Genomic DNA, 14,881 nt, shown 5'->3' with positions numbered 1-14,881 from the left:
CATGCGTTATTCTCCAACGGATTTCACTGAGCATTTATGCGCGTTAGCTTCATATGCTGGGTGTTTAAAATGTGTTAAAGTAGATGTGGGCCTTCTCACAATTATACTATCTGATCAGGGATTTTTTTTCCCCCTGGTCGAAAAAAACTGAAAATCTTAAATTCTATACATTAGTCTTAAATTCTATGCTATTATTATGTATTTATAACAACCATAATTTTTATATTTTTATAATATTCATAAACTGTTTATATTCATAAAACTCAGTAAACAAAAATGTGTTTATCATATTTAATAACTGGTTGTAAGTATGCTCCATTTATGTTCACATTATGCAACATCATTTATTCAAGCACAGCACACAAAGTTTATTTATTTTTTAAAATTTTAATAGTCTTGTTTTGCATTTGATAACAAGATCTTTGTCAAACAATAAACTTTTTTTATTTAAAAAAAACACCTCAATGCTGCACAATCTGTATGTCTTTAAAGAAAAAAATATAATTAAATCTGTATTACAGTTTGTCATCAACTGCTATTTTTTTTTTTTCACTTTAAATAAGTCTACTTCTCTTAACACAATCACTCCCCAGTCATTTGAGGCACTTGTACATTGAGGAGGCTTTCTCTTCTTCTGTAGTCTTAACCTAAACTCAGATGAAGAGCTTAGGAAATTAAAAGTGAGATTCCAGCTCTGAACCTGTGTGTCTAGCAGCACTCGAGGAACGCTCTGAATTTTTGTTCAGTATGCAATGGGCCTGGTCTAAATATTACATGCACTATACTATCGCAAGGCAAAATCCATCATAGTCCATATATTTTCATTTTACTAATACTAATCATATTTGGATATAAGTATAAAATAACCCCTCTGTTTTTACAGCAGATATCCCCCTCTGATACAATGCCACTGACTTGACATGAATCTCAGGAGTCATTAGCACTCAAAGCAGGCCTAGATTTGCTTTTGAGTGTAAACGTTTGTTTTCAAAAGAAAAAAAAAATACAACACAATTAAAACAGGTACACAGATTACTGTATCAGTAACGCATATATAGTGACAGTCTGGAATGATGGCAGTTATACTGACACTCTTCACTGGAAACACGTACACCCACTCTGACCACCTGAACTCTGTCCCACTTACACCTGACAAACATGAACACTAGCACACTTTGTTAAGAAGACGACCAAGCTTCAGTAAATGCTCATCATCAGATTAAAAAGTGCACCCCTGTTAAATAGGTCACATGAAAGTAACACTTTCAATTCCCCTGCCCTTGTCAATGAGCATGAAGCCAAGTAAAAATGTGTCCATGCATGCACTATGAACTCATGCACTCATCTGAGCCCAGCTTCTGCTGAACTGTGAAGGCAAAAACCACTGGGCTGAGTGACAAGGCAGCAAAACACTCATCGTAGCACATTTCTTCTTCGCTCGTTCATCATCTCCTTTCCACTGTATCATTTAACCGAATTTAACTTGTAGCTTATCGATCAGATTCATTCACGTGTCCTTGTGTCCACTGATTATTTGAAACGTCCGCAGTCACTCTGTGTAGCAAGGTGATTGGGGTTTTATTTGAACAGTGTGATCTATGTTTGATCATGAGTCCTTCATTGGCAAGAATACAAGTCTGAGTACACAGGAGACACTGGTCTGTAGTTTCTGCAGGTTGATGGTGCTTAAAATGCAGTGCTGGCCATGCTGCCAGGAGCAAAAAGTCGAGAGACTCCATCCTGTTCCACATGCCGATGGGCTATCTTCCCCTCCTCACCTGCACACACACACACACACACACACACACAGTAAAAACAACAATCAAACAGCTGCTAATGACCGAAACTTCAAGTCTTTCTTCCAGAGCTGATATCTATTATTTGATGGCTAACTGTCTTCTTTTTATTGTTCCTTTTTCTGCATCCATCCTTGTCTCTTTTTGTGATTTTTCAATTTTTTATCCAAATTGCATTCATATCCATTGGTGTTCTGACCTACCCAGCACCAGCAGAGCTTGTTTGGCGGCATCTCGTACGTCCTCCTTGTCTGTGCGGCACAGGTACACCAGCTGCTCAATGCTCTCTTTGGCCTGGCATACAAATACCATGAGAAGGTTTTTTTTTTCCCCATAAATTACATACATCAAAACTGTATGATTACAATTTCATCAATATTTTCTGTATCGTAATGTTTTTTGGATGAAAACCACAAAATTATTTCCACTGGAAATAAAAGTGTTGCCAAATTTAACATACTGTAATAGCCAGTGGGTCTGCGATTTATTTATTTATTTATTTACAGTGATGGAAATCACAAACCATAATTATCAATGTTATTATTATTAAGTACTTATAATCATCCACCAGTTTGACTGGTCTCTTGATTTGAATAGGTTTAATCCAAAGCTCAATAATTCAGAACATGTAACCTTACAATATCAGTTGTACCCGATATGTTCTGTCAGTTGAAATTTCAGGAAAAAAAGCTCTCTATCTCTAATAAACAACCAGAAGTGTACACACGTGAATAATATCTGAATAGGTGGATTATGTTCATTTAAAAAAATGAGTAATGAAGGGGTCCACGAAACTTATTTTACAGGTAAAGGGGACGCTTGTTACAAAAGGTTTGAGAATTGTTTATGCTATACATTATCCATGTATGCCATAAAAATAACCTGCTTTCAAAATAATGCTGGAGGTATCAGCTGAGAAGAGGTGAGAGCTCATTTATTAAGAAAATCTAATGTGAAAATGTAAAACGATGAGAACAGTCCACATAAGCAGGCTGACCTTTAGACATGCAAGTGCTTTACAGCCACACACGCGGATTTCAACACTTTCATCCTCCAGCAGCTCCAGACAACTCACAAGCACCTGACACACACAAATAAAGAGATTCAGTGAACATACAGTCTGACATAATTTAAAAAAACCTGAGCATTTCCCTTTATCAAAGTTAGAAAATGAACATGGAGTCTTTGAGGACTGGTGGTGTAGCAAGCAGGTGGTAACATAACCTTAAGCCTGTGGTTTGTTTCTTTTCAAGCTTTCTACACATTACCAAGAATTTAATGATGCTCGCACTATAAAAACTTTCGGGTGAGTTATATATTTCTGTAGCTCCTGACTTTCACAACTGAATGCATAAAAGCACAGTTCTTGAGGACAAAACAAGACTTTTTGTTCATATTTACCTTCAAGTTAACTGTTGAAACCCAGTCATTTTAAATTCTGATGTATAAATGCACTCAATAATGTCACAAAGAAGACATTTACGTTTACAGCATTTGGCAGACACCTTTTTCAAGAGCTAACAGAAATGAATCAACTTGTACTACGGAAGTAAAACATTACTTATTAGTGTGATATACAGATATTAAAAATTCATTAGTAGATGTAAGGTTTCTTAAAAGCAGTATTTTCTGGTAAATATGGTGTTGAGTGCTCTAATTATAGTACATTTACTGTAAATAATATAAATATAGTAAAATTATACAGGAAACTGTGAATAGATGAAATAGGCTTCATGCATTTTACTAAAAGCATGTTGTCCTATAGTTTAAAAATCTAGCCAGCAAAGCAAAAAAAAATTTATTAGTGTTTTTGTGATTAGTTAAAAATAGAAATAAAATTTTGGATGTATGTTTCATTTAATTTAATCTAACAGGTGTATCAATTTCCCTATGCTCTATCTCTTTCCTGTTCTTCACTCAGTTCAGTTTTGTTCCCTTCTCTATATTGAACCTAGATTATACAGTATACCTGTTTTCTGTCTTTCTGTGCAATTAAAGTTAGCTTCCCCTAGCTAAGAAACCAATTCAATTCAACGCAAGTGATACAATATTCCTTTAAACCTAGTATAAGTAGGTGTAAGTTTAATGTAAACTCTCCACTAAAACACCTTGACATATACTGCAAAAATAATCTTGTAATCTTATAAATCTTAGCATTTATAAGATTACAGCAAAACAAATATGTAATTATTAAACCTATTTCTAGACTTTTTTTGAATAATTTCAAGCATGTAATAGTCTATTGGCAGATATTTATTTCCAGAAAGAAGAAAAGTCATATGCCGATAAAACAAAATTTAAAGCTTGAAATGTGTAAAAACATCTAAAAAAAACCCATACTGAATATTATATTTAATGAAATAACTGTGTCCATATTGCCCATATTCACTTCATTTGATAAGGTATTTATTTTAGTGTATTAGAACTCACCCTTATTTATAATTAAAAACAAGCCCTAATAAATTCTAAGTTTACACTTTCATGCCTAAAACAGCCCGTTCCCGTGGCGTACCCTCTCTCTGTGGCGTGGCTGCTCGGCAAGGCTGCGTAACAGAGAACTGGCGCTGCTGCACACCTTCCCCCGTGGGTCCCTGAGCAGTACGCTGACAGCGCGCAGGCCCTCACGCTTCAGACTGCACTCCGGGGGCTTTTTTAGGGCTTTCAGCAGCACGTCTTGATCACCAGACTGCAGACACTGCACCAGCCAGACTGCAACCGACACCAGAGGGGGAGGAAAAAATGGACCAGTGTTTGTGTGGGGGGAGATTAGAGGGAGAAGGGAAGGGTGAAAAGAGAGAGACAAGAAGCAAATGAGGTGATAATGAGAGGATGGGTGTGGCAAGCATCTGAATTCAAAGTAGCTAAACTGTTTTCAAATGGCCAATTGATTGCTGCCAAATGAGGTATAAGACTATAAGACAAAGCAGCAAATGACCCAGTTTGCACCTTCAGTCAGATGATCATACACAGGGGAGAAAACAGACATATAAAACATACCCTCCTCAGCCAGCTCGGTTATATGTGTCTCCAGTTCACGCACACCCTCAGCCTCTAGGTAGCTCCAGAACTGGAAAACTGTGAGAATCTCTTTAGCTGCACTTCCACATCGTCTGGGCAGCTTTTTCTCCAAAATCCTTTCCACTAGACGCATAAATACTAACAGAAGGAAGTGACATGTTGGTTTTTGTTATCTGATAACATATACATCAGAAGCCTCCCTTTCGATATACAGTATATTTGGAGTGGGTGAGTGAGGTATCAAGGTGCTTTGTGCTTATTGTAAAGAAATCCCTAAGCAAATAAAATAAACTCTTCATTTTAGTATTCAGTGTGAAATAAAACAGAATTCCTTCCACGCATAAGATTTCATACATCAAATGATTCATCGCAGAGCTATTTTAATTTGGAAACCAGCGCTCGCCTGGTGATTTATTATGAACACTTGATGAAGCAACTAAACCCACCCCCACACACACCTGTGTCTGAAAGGCTGGCTCCTCTTTCTGGTATTCTGCCTGTGTAAGTGTTGTTCAGCGTCTGCAGGAAGGCCTCTGTGGAAGTGCTGAATACACCACAGCCAGTCGTACAATGCTTCCATAGCAACACAGCCCCCTGGCACTGCTCTAACTGTGGAACAACTGTTCCCAAACACACACACACCACCCAGAGAAAATAAGGAAAAAAGATGGTATGAGCACAGAATGTGAATTTAGGCTGATCATCATCTTCTTCATTTTCTGTTTCACCATACCCAAACAATTTATCCATTGCTGCTCTTTATATTTCTTTGTTCTTCACTGTATTGATATCGAGTAAGAAAACCATTACGTTTACAATTCAAACACACAACACCAAATGCATTTGTCCAAGAGCTACATTTTTCTGCCAGTACTGCTTTCAGATGGGCTAACCTTCCTCAGGTTGGCTGTCACTCCTCACTGTATCCTGGACAGCCAGGCGAATGAGCTCCATTACCCGAGCCTCCCGGAGCAGCCGATCCAGAGCGTACATCTCCCCACAGCGCAGCGGCCCAAACATACCCAGCCTCTGCACAGACATCACACACACAGCTTTTCATACAGCAACTCAAAATGACTGTTAATCACACAAACATGGAATACAACATATATATCTTTGAGATTACTGAAGATGGTACCACTTAAAAACCATGAAGATGGTTTGGACCACAATTTATATGAACAGTTATGATGCTATGATATGATGGCTTAGGACTACAATTGCAATGATAGCGTTAGGACTGCAATTGCTACGAACAGTTCTGCCCTCAAGTCTCCATCAGTGAAAAGTGGATAAATTCAACAAAACAGACTTCATGTGAAAACTGTAATGAATTTCCTGGTTACACAATTGCACTATTTGTCCATATAGTACCCAGTTATAGAAAGGATTTATTTATAATTGCGCTATCTGTTAGCACTCAGATGAGGATGGGTTCCCTTTTGAGTCTGGTTCCTCTCAAGGTTTCTTCCTCATATCGTCTCAGGGAGTTTTTTTCTTGCCACCGCCGCCTCTAGCTTGCTCATTAGGGATAAATTCATTCATTTAAAATTTATATTCTGAATTACATTCTTTATTTATGTAAAGCTGATTTGTGACAATGTCTGTTGTTAAAATAAAATTGAATTGAACTGAATTGAACACATGCGTTAAAAGTATAAGTACAGTGATGGCTGGTTGTGATATTAAATGGGAGGCTAAAATCTAATATCAATAGGTTTCACTAGGTGTACATACACAGCTAATCAAGGAATAGCTTTGAATTTCTGTGCAATGTAATATTTAAATTTTTGGGCAAGTCAGCATACATAAAAACCAAGTAAACCTATATCCATAATGGGTAGAACGAATCATTTGTATTTTGTTGTGCAATGAGTAACCGCATTTTTTATTTAATTCTTTATTTAGAATTATATATCTTAGCATGCAACAAGTCATACGGAGAACATGATTTCACTGCTGGTTTTTATCCGATTGTTTCTGCTAGACAGTGGCTCCAGAGTGCATCAGGGTTTGATCATATCGACTCACCAGCAGCTGGGTGGAGCAGTTCTGTAGATGGATGAGCAGAGTTTGATCTAGAGCTTGGTGGCGAGTGCTGAGAGGAACAGACGGAGCATCCCAACAATTCTGTGCACAACCATCATCCACTGCTACACTCTCACCTGCTACTGGCTGAGAGCTGTATACACACATACAAACACACACACAAACACACATACGCACAATGCAAGTCAATTTAATGTAGCTTTATTAGCATGACAGTATATAATACGAAATTTCCAAAGCATTAGGAATAGAAAAACAACCACATCAATTAATAAAAACAGCACAAATATCCATAATAATATGGATGTATGGATGGTGTAGGAGTTGGAGGGATTTGGTGGGAGTGTTGATGTGGCACTCACTATCTCTCAGACAGTAACATTTTGTCATTTTGCATTTTGTGGTGTGTGTGTCCCCCTTCCCAAGAGAGATCTGTAGATTTCTGGAGTTTCTGTCTCGTGCAGTAAGCACACAGTCTCTCCTCTCTGGATAGCCAGCTGTTTCACTGCCTACCCTTATAGGAGGTGAGACAGTGGGCACTGAGCCATATACTCTGTCCAGGGCCTGATAACACTCTCGCTTGCAGATTCACATTGCTAGTTTATCAGATATTTGGTTTGACTTACCCTGCGTTCACAATAGCAAGTGACAAGTTGTTCATGTCACTTGTAGTTTGTCTCTTGTGGGTATGTATCGAGTGCTTAGGAACTAACTGCAGGTAGGAACTAAAGTTGTGAGTGGGGAACTGAGGAAGCTTTGGACCACATGCACAGGATTTGTCACTTTTCTTTAATCATTTGGATTTGTCACTTTACTGTGTCATGCCTAATTTGCACAGAATTAAGAATTACAATTCGAATATTACTGCTCATCTGCTGTCAATGAAATCTTGGCTCTCTGTCACACACATACAAAGAAAATGAATGATGGCCTGTCACTTGCCAGTGTGAAAGTACTCCAGCTGAACAGCGAAGTTATAATTAAATTATACAAGGAGTACAAAAACATTACTGCAAATTACTACAAAGCATTTAACAAAGCTCAAGAAGCAGCATGACAGAAACAACGTGACAAATGTGTAAGAACACATTTAAACAAATACAAAATAATATAAGAATTTTTTTTAATTGTTTCTAGAGTCAAAACTAACATGCTTAATACAAACTTGAGCTCAAGTAAAAAGTAAAGATTTTTGTAAATTTAAGACCAGATTTTTATTTAGCGTACTGTGTTCATATAATTTTAGAGATGTTTATTTATTTTTTTAAATCCTGTATTATCCCGCTACTGCAGGAAATAAATTCTAAAATATTACTGACTCTTGTGTTTTAAATTGTGACTTAATATTTTTATAATGACTGTTAGCAAAGATTTGTTATGAACGTTCCTAATTAAACCCTGTTACTGAAATGAGATTTATTGATGCCATGAATGAGCATGCTACAAATAAATAATGTTTCAATCCTGACGTGGAGACGTGAAAGTGTATAGCAAAAAACCAAACAAACCAAAAAAAGGCCTTGACATTCCAATACCTTCAGAGGGGACTGTATAAGATTGTATAGCCAGATTTTATTCTGTCTATGCTTTGATTGCAGAACAACTGTTTCAATTGTTTCAGCCTGATAGGACTATGAAACCAAGAGGCTTGGCCAATAGAATTTATCAAGCTAAGCTAAGCTTCAAAACTAACCAGACACAGAGCAAGCATGTTCAAAAGTAACTCAGCGGGGCTTATGATTAGCCTTGTCTGTAGAACTGAAACTGATGGAAATTAGCCGGGCGTGTTGAAATAAGCCTGGCATATCGAGTTAGCTTGCGTCGTGGAATACCCCCTGGTCTGTGCTCTGTGTTTTGTGTTACAGGGTTAGTGAGCCTCAGAACGAGCTTTTCAGGGTTTAGCTCTTGGGTCTGCAGTTCCTCAGTGCAAAGTGAAGCGTTACATTAGGACAAATCTAAGTGCATCCAAAAATTGACGGCTTTTTCCATGTTTATGGATAGCGGGAAACAGTAAAATGCTGCCCTGCATTCATGGTTGGGGTGTTCACTCAAATTCTCAAAGGGATCCCAACAAGTACGACTATGGACTAATTGGATCCCAGACTTCATTTCCGTACAGCTCAATGGGCTGGTTATATCAAATGTCTTACGCACAAACACACATAAGCATTAGAAAATTGTAAATTTTTCTAAGAATACACAATAGAAATTTGTTTCTATTTGCTAAATGCTTAAAAGGGAAAAAATGGCATCATAGACAAAGTGTACAGTTTTGATCAGCCACCAGATGGCAATATTGCATTACCCTAATGTGCATCGCTTCCCATTTCCTGGAAAAACAAATGACCAATAATTGCTGTCTTTTTCTGGCAACAAACTTTCAGAAGCTCTGACCTGTCTGTCACGCTCGGCCTCTCGCAATCTTCTTCCTCGTCTTCCAGATCTGATATGTTGAGGAAACTGAAGCTTTCGAGAGCAGTTTCCACCGTCAAGCTCACACTGGAGGCTCGACTTCGACTTCGGCCCTACACAGACACACAACCACAATTCTATAATTCTATTTTTCTGTAAACATTTTTACCTAAAAAATACGTTGCAGTTCCACGTGTATAGCTAGAATCAATGGCAAATCAAAAGTGGTATATAATAAATGGCAAAAAAAAAAAAACTCACAAATTTCAAATGTTTAGTTGAGCATGATTTCTGACCAGTTTGTGAACTGAACAAACATCACTCCATTCTCATAAAATGTTAATGATTATCATAATGAGTCAAGGATTTCTAGCAGGGTACCACCCTGAATCTAACATACAAAAACACGTTCAGGGGCAGGAAGGGCGGCAGCCTGGTCCCTAGGGAGACTAGAGCTAGAAACTACTTTCACATCCTCTTTCATCTTTCTTTTCTGTATAACACACTGGCGTCAGTGATCACACAGAGGGCAGTAGATACTAATCTTAGAGAAACACTACAAATCAAATTTGAGACTGACATGGAAATGCACACACAAACCATCACAGACATTTGCTTTGATCAAAACGATTTAAGCATAGAACTAACACTATCTATAATATGTAACTATAATCTGTGTGAGAAATGGTTTGTCCTTAGGATTATATAGATTTAAAAAATTATAATACATCTTTAAAAACCTACAAAATCATGGGCACCAGCATGAAGGACCATATATGTTCATTCATTCAGTTATGTTGAGTAAGCGTGCTGTGGATCTGGAGCCTATCTTGCGAACACTGGATGTGAGGCGAGAATACACTGTGGATGAGAGCTACTCCATCACAGGACACCATACACACGCACATTCACACAGCCATTCACACCTAGGGGCAATTTAGCGTATCCAACTGCCATGTTTTTAGGTGGTGGGAGGAAACTGAAGAACCCGCTGAAAACCAACACACACACACACACGGAGCACATGTGAAACTGCACAAGCAATAACCCGAGTTTAGGATTGAAACCAGGGACCCTGGAACTGTCCCTGCTGCACCAGCATGCTGCCATCTTATATGTTTCTTTTAACATATATTTTTACAGTAACAATATTCAAGAATATTCCCAATGTAAGAACATGCACAAGTACAGCATACTGTTAACTCACAGTAAGAGCCTCCTCCAGCAGGCGGAGCTCTTGCTCCAGCACCTGCAGCTCTGGAAACTGACCCCTGTAGTCATCCAGAGAAGAAAGAAGAGCACTGAGGGCCTCCTCCAGGCCACTGTCTTTTGCCTCAGTATCCTCCATCTTTTCCCTATCTCCTGGGCAAGAATCTACTTCAGTCCCAGGCTTCTTGGCCTGTACGGACACAGTGTGTGTCTTGGGCAGGTCCTGTGTGTCCTGGGACTGTTTTATGTCACCAGTTCTGGGGGTTAGAGCATTACTTTGCTGCACTGAGACCTCAGTATTAACAGAGGCACAGGTAGAGTCCTCTTCACTATTGGTGCAGGAATCAGAGTGTGGATGTGTTGTAGGCTCTTCACATGTAGCAGCAGAATCAGAGACCTCCTGTGCTATAGGGGCTGTGGTGTCAGAGCTGGATGATGACAGTGTGACTAGATCAACAGTGTGGTGGTCAACTTCTGGCTCGGGAATGACTGAGCATGGCTCAGCCCTCAGGGGCATGTCCACGACTACGCCGGGTTCCAGTGATTCCCCGGCAGGCCTCTCGTTCAAGGCGGCATCCACACTGCTCTCACTGATATGGCTCAGGGAGCGCGAGTAGCGGGCGTGGCCATTGGGCACAGCTTGTGTCCCAGCAGCCTCCGTGGTGACTTTGACTGTAGTTGCTCGGAGTTCCTCGTCTTGCTCCTCCTCTTCTTCATCTTCCTCTTTCTGATTGGCCAGCCGGGTGGGCGTGGAGGTGGATGATTGGCGGGGGGTGAAGGAGATGTCAATGGCAGGAGCGGAGGTCTGCACCTCAGGCTGCACCAGATTCTTGTGGGCATGACGAAGACCCTGGGACAGCTGAGGGCTTGATGAATCGTCTGAGGATTCAGAGGAGTTTGACCACGCTGTACCATTCTCCAACTCGTCCTGCCGCCTCAACATGTTCTACACAGAGGGAGAAGGAGAAAGAAAATGACAAAGGGAAAAGAATGATAAAAATAAAAGGAAAGTTTTTTAACCTAACCTCTATCTTATGCATCTGTATTGTGTTTGTGATTACCACATAGCTGCATGATGTTTCCCCATACTGAGAAAAGAAAACCTATTTACCTGAAATTCAATTAGAACGAAAGTCTAAGGGCAGTTGTTGGGGCAGACAATAAACATTAGTGTGAAACGTGGTTTCATTAATGCGTTCACGAATTCTTTATTCAAGGGTATTTATAAATTAAGCTCTAAAAATTCATAATTTAGAATGTCCTATCAGAGATGGCACTACGTTTAATAGGGAAGAATTTTTATGGAACGTAAACAGTGTGCCTCAGTTTGCCTCTAATGGAACTTATATACCACATAAGTGAAAGTGCAAGTAACCACAGTCATGTTTATTGTAGTGTATTGCTTCAGTATTGAAAAGTTGGATAATACCACATAAAACCAACTTTGATAACATATGCTATAAAAAAAATAATAAGTTAGCACCCCTATGGCATTTGACTGGGGAAAAAGGAAAATGTACACATATAAAAAAAACATGGGTGTATCCTACAAAAGACAACAACCAACAGAAAAATATTTTGAAAAGAATTTTTGCCATGATCCTCTCAGCCTCCAGGACTGATCTTAAGAAAGCAGCGTGTGATGTCTGGCACAGTTATAACAGATATATCAAGAAGATGGACTACTGCGGAGGGTGGGATACTTTTCGAAATAATTCTTTTTTACTACTTTCATCTTACCATTCACTATTATTAACTTTTCTTACCTGTGATAATAGGACTATCTTGTTGGGTGAAATAAATCTCTTTGCCTTGTTCATTTTGTCCTGAGGGTATGCATACTTCTACATCTGACTCTATATAGTTGCGTAATTTAAGCGTTTCAAATTTACAAGGAGTAATCACAAACACACTACAGAAGCTGTGGACTGAGATTAGGTATAAATACACAGGAGCATTCCTTTAATGAATGCTTTCTTTCAAGTACTTTTATGTAACAGGAATAGACATTAGAAGGAAAAGCAAGAAAAACAAAAAAGCATACGAGGGAAAGGTATAACACAGTAATTATGTGCTTTAGATGGATGCTGTCTCCTCTAATTAATTTCATATTACTGGAATGAGTAGAGAGACACAGGAGGAAAGAAGAGTAAATGTGTGATGGAGTCATAAGGGAGCACGGTCTCGATGTTCTCGGGCATTAGTGTGATCATTCTCCCAGTACTTCATTCAGGCTGACTGCAGGCTGGCATCAGGCCCAGACACCTAACACGCTGCCTCTAATTAACTTCTGCTGCAGCCACTCTGTCACCCCACAAAATAAAAGAATGACAATCACTGGATGCGATTTTAGATTGTGCGAGTGTGACTGTGTGTGTGTTTGTGTGTGCATGCAAGTGTGTACTGGTATACAAGCCAAGAATGCTCTACTACAGACTATTTGCTAAGGAGTTCTAGTTTACTTAACTACAACCAACCTACAACTACTTCTACTACACAGATCTACAAAGCTTCAATGAATATACACAACAACGCACTCCTGAGTACAAAGAGCTTCCAAACTGCCACCACCTGGACTGGAGAACCCACTAAAGTGACAGATCTAAAGCCACACAGAACTACAAAGCTGCGCTAGTTAGTAACTAGAAGCACTTGCAGCTACAATAATACCATTGTTAGCCAAAAACAATACCTGCAAACCTATTGCACTACGTCTACTGGCTAATCGCTGCTAGCAACTAGCAGCACTTACGTGGGTGTGCAAGCGAGACAGTCCAAAGCTGATGGAGGAGACATCACCACAGCTATGTGTCTGAGACAGTTTTTCGGCCAGCGCGTCCCGGAACACATCCAGGAGGGACCAGCACTGCTTGGATGGCAAACTCCGTGGGACGGACTGCATTGTAGCATGATGAAAACAAACTAAGAATTGGATTCACTAGGAATCCATGACTACTCTCAATGGTACACTTAGCTAGATGTAGGCAATCTCATTAAAAAACTGAGAATCTCAGATATCCACAACAATAGAGTACTAAAATATAACTAGCGATGACAATAGCAAGGTGTTAACAAGAAAGAAGTCCATAATGTACAGCTTTATGAACACTAAGAGTGAACTGATGGATTCCTCTGTAGTCTGCCTCATGCTTATGTTAGAAAACAGCCTTGACAACTAGGTCTACATCATAAATTTGATTTATGCACCACATTAAACATTAAAGAGATACCTAAATCTCCTAAACTGATGGGTCATCTGTTAAAGGAATTAAATATAAAATGGCACAGAGAAATGCAAAGGAACGCATATTCGGATGAACATGTACAGAAGGACATTATGAGGAGGCAAGACACTCACATAAAATGCCTGTTCTCGAAGAGATGGCGTATCTGGGGGACTGTAGGTGGAGAACCGTTTATTCACTGTAGGAGCCTTGCTCACTGTGCTGGCTGTGGAGGCCTGGTCGTCTTTGTCAAATGGACTGTGATAGAGACGGAAAAAAACATTTAGACAAAAACATAACTGATTTTGTAAAATCAAAGTTTCACCAAACTATGTTAGAGTTCAAATGTTTTAACTGACAAAACATTCATTACTGCCTTCTGCTTTGAATTTGAGAAAAAACTCTGGGAGCTCTGAATATGAGAAAAACTCATAGTTGTAAACTCTGAATACGAGAAAAACTGGGACAATTTGAATTTTATGGTTTTTACACATTTATACATTTACATACATTCACAGATCTGTCCCATTAAATGCTAGAAAAATTTAGATTTGAGATAAAGTCCCCTTTAGATTAATATTTTTAAATGACCAAAACATCCATTACTTCCTTGATACAAATTTTTCTTGAGAAAATATGAAGGTAAGAAAATCTCGAACACTTCAACTAAAGTTTAGATGGATTTTATAGTTTAGATGTGTTTTTGATAGAATTTTCTTAGATGTCCAATTAAATTAAATGATCAAAAAAGGTATTTCAACAAAAATTCTAACAATGTGTGCAATGAAAGCTGTAGGTTTCTGGCTCTGTAAGCCTTTTTTTGGTTTTGTTTTGTTAGTCACATAACTTTTTTTTGTTGCAAGAACTCCTATGATATCACAAGGTATACATACTTCCATGTAACTTCAAGGCTCAGTTTGATGGTTCCCAGGTCATTGATGTCCACAGCCACGGTCTGTGGCAGGGCAGCAAACAGGTCTTTGGTCTCACATGAGACATTTCCCACCACCACATGATTGGCCAGACTCTTCAGCTCAGTCACCTGGGCAAGAAAATATGTGTTATTCAGTTGTTATCTACTGGGGACACCAATCACACCATCACACCATCACACAGACAGACTGGGTTACTGGATACACTGCACAAACTGCCCAAAGCTACCACGATTTTGAG

General features: G+C 39.0%; 1 protein-coding gene across 4 annotated transcripts in view; it reads right to left on the bottom strand.

Annotated features, from left to right (window-relative positions):
* Positions 1-365: 365 nt before the first annotated feature.
* ripor1 (RHO family interacting cell polarization regulator 1) overlaps positions 366-14,881 on the bottom strand; it is a 76,363-nt gene continuing 61,847 nt past the window's right edge. For 2 of the 4 annotated variants that reach the window (XM_026927220.3, XM_053234829.1), the window contains exons 11-22: positions 14,602-14,750; positions 13,843-13,966; positions 10,483-11,430; positions 9,258-9,388; positions 6,846-6,996; positions 5,708-5,843; positions 5,273-5,434; positions 4,794-4,952; positions 4,309-4,505; positions 2,794-2,877; positions 2,000-2,090; positions 366-1,778 (exon numbers count right to left, since the gene is read on the bottom strand). In XM_026927220.3, coding sequence (XP_026783021.3) covers positions 1,687-1,778; positions 2,000-2,090; positions 2,794-2,877; positions 4,309-4,505; positions 4,794-4,952; positions 5,273-5,434; positions 5,708-5,843; positions 6,846-6,996; positions 9,258-9,388; positions 10,483-11,430; positions 13,843-13,966; positions 14,602-14,750 — 2,424 coding nt within the window. In that variant the 3' untranslated portion in view covers positions 366-1,686. The remainder of the gene's footprint in view (positions 1,779-1,999; positions 2,091-2,793; positions 2,878-4,308; positions 4,506-4,793; positions 4,953-5,272; positions 5,435-5,707; positions 5,844-6,845; positions 6,997-9,257; positions 9,389-10,482; positions 11,431-13,842; positions 13,967-14,601; positions 14,751-14,881) is intronic. The other 2 variants (XM_026927222.3, XM_026927221.3) reach the window with 1 other exon arrangement.

Source organism: Pangasianodon hypophthalmus, chromosome 6 (assembly GCF_027358585.1).
Source record: "Pangasianodon hypophthalmus isolate fPanHyp1 chromosome 6, fPanHyp1.pri, whole genome shotgun sequence".
In the NCBI taxonomy this organism is placed as follows: domain Eukaryota; kingdom Metazoa; phylum Chordata; class Actinopteri; order Siluriformes; family Pangasiidae; genus Pangasianodon; species Pangasianodon hypophthalmus.
Note: the sequence above shows the minus strand (reverse complement) of the source record. Positions and strands in the feature narration are given on the sequence as shown.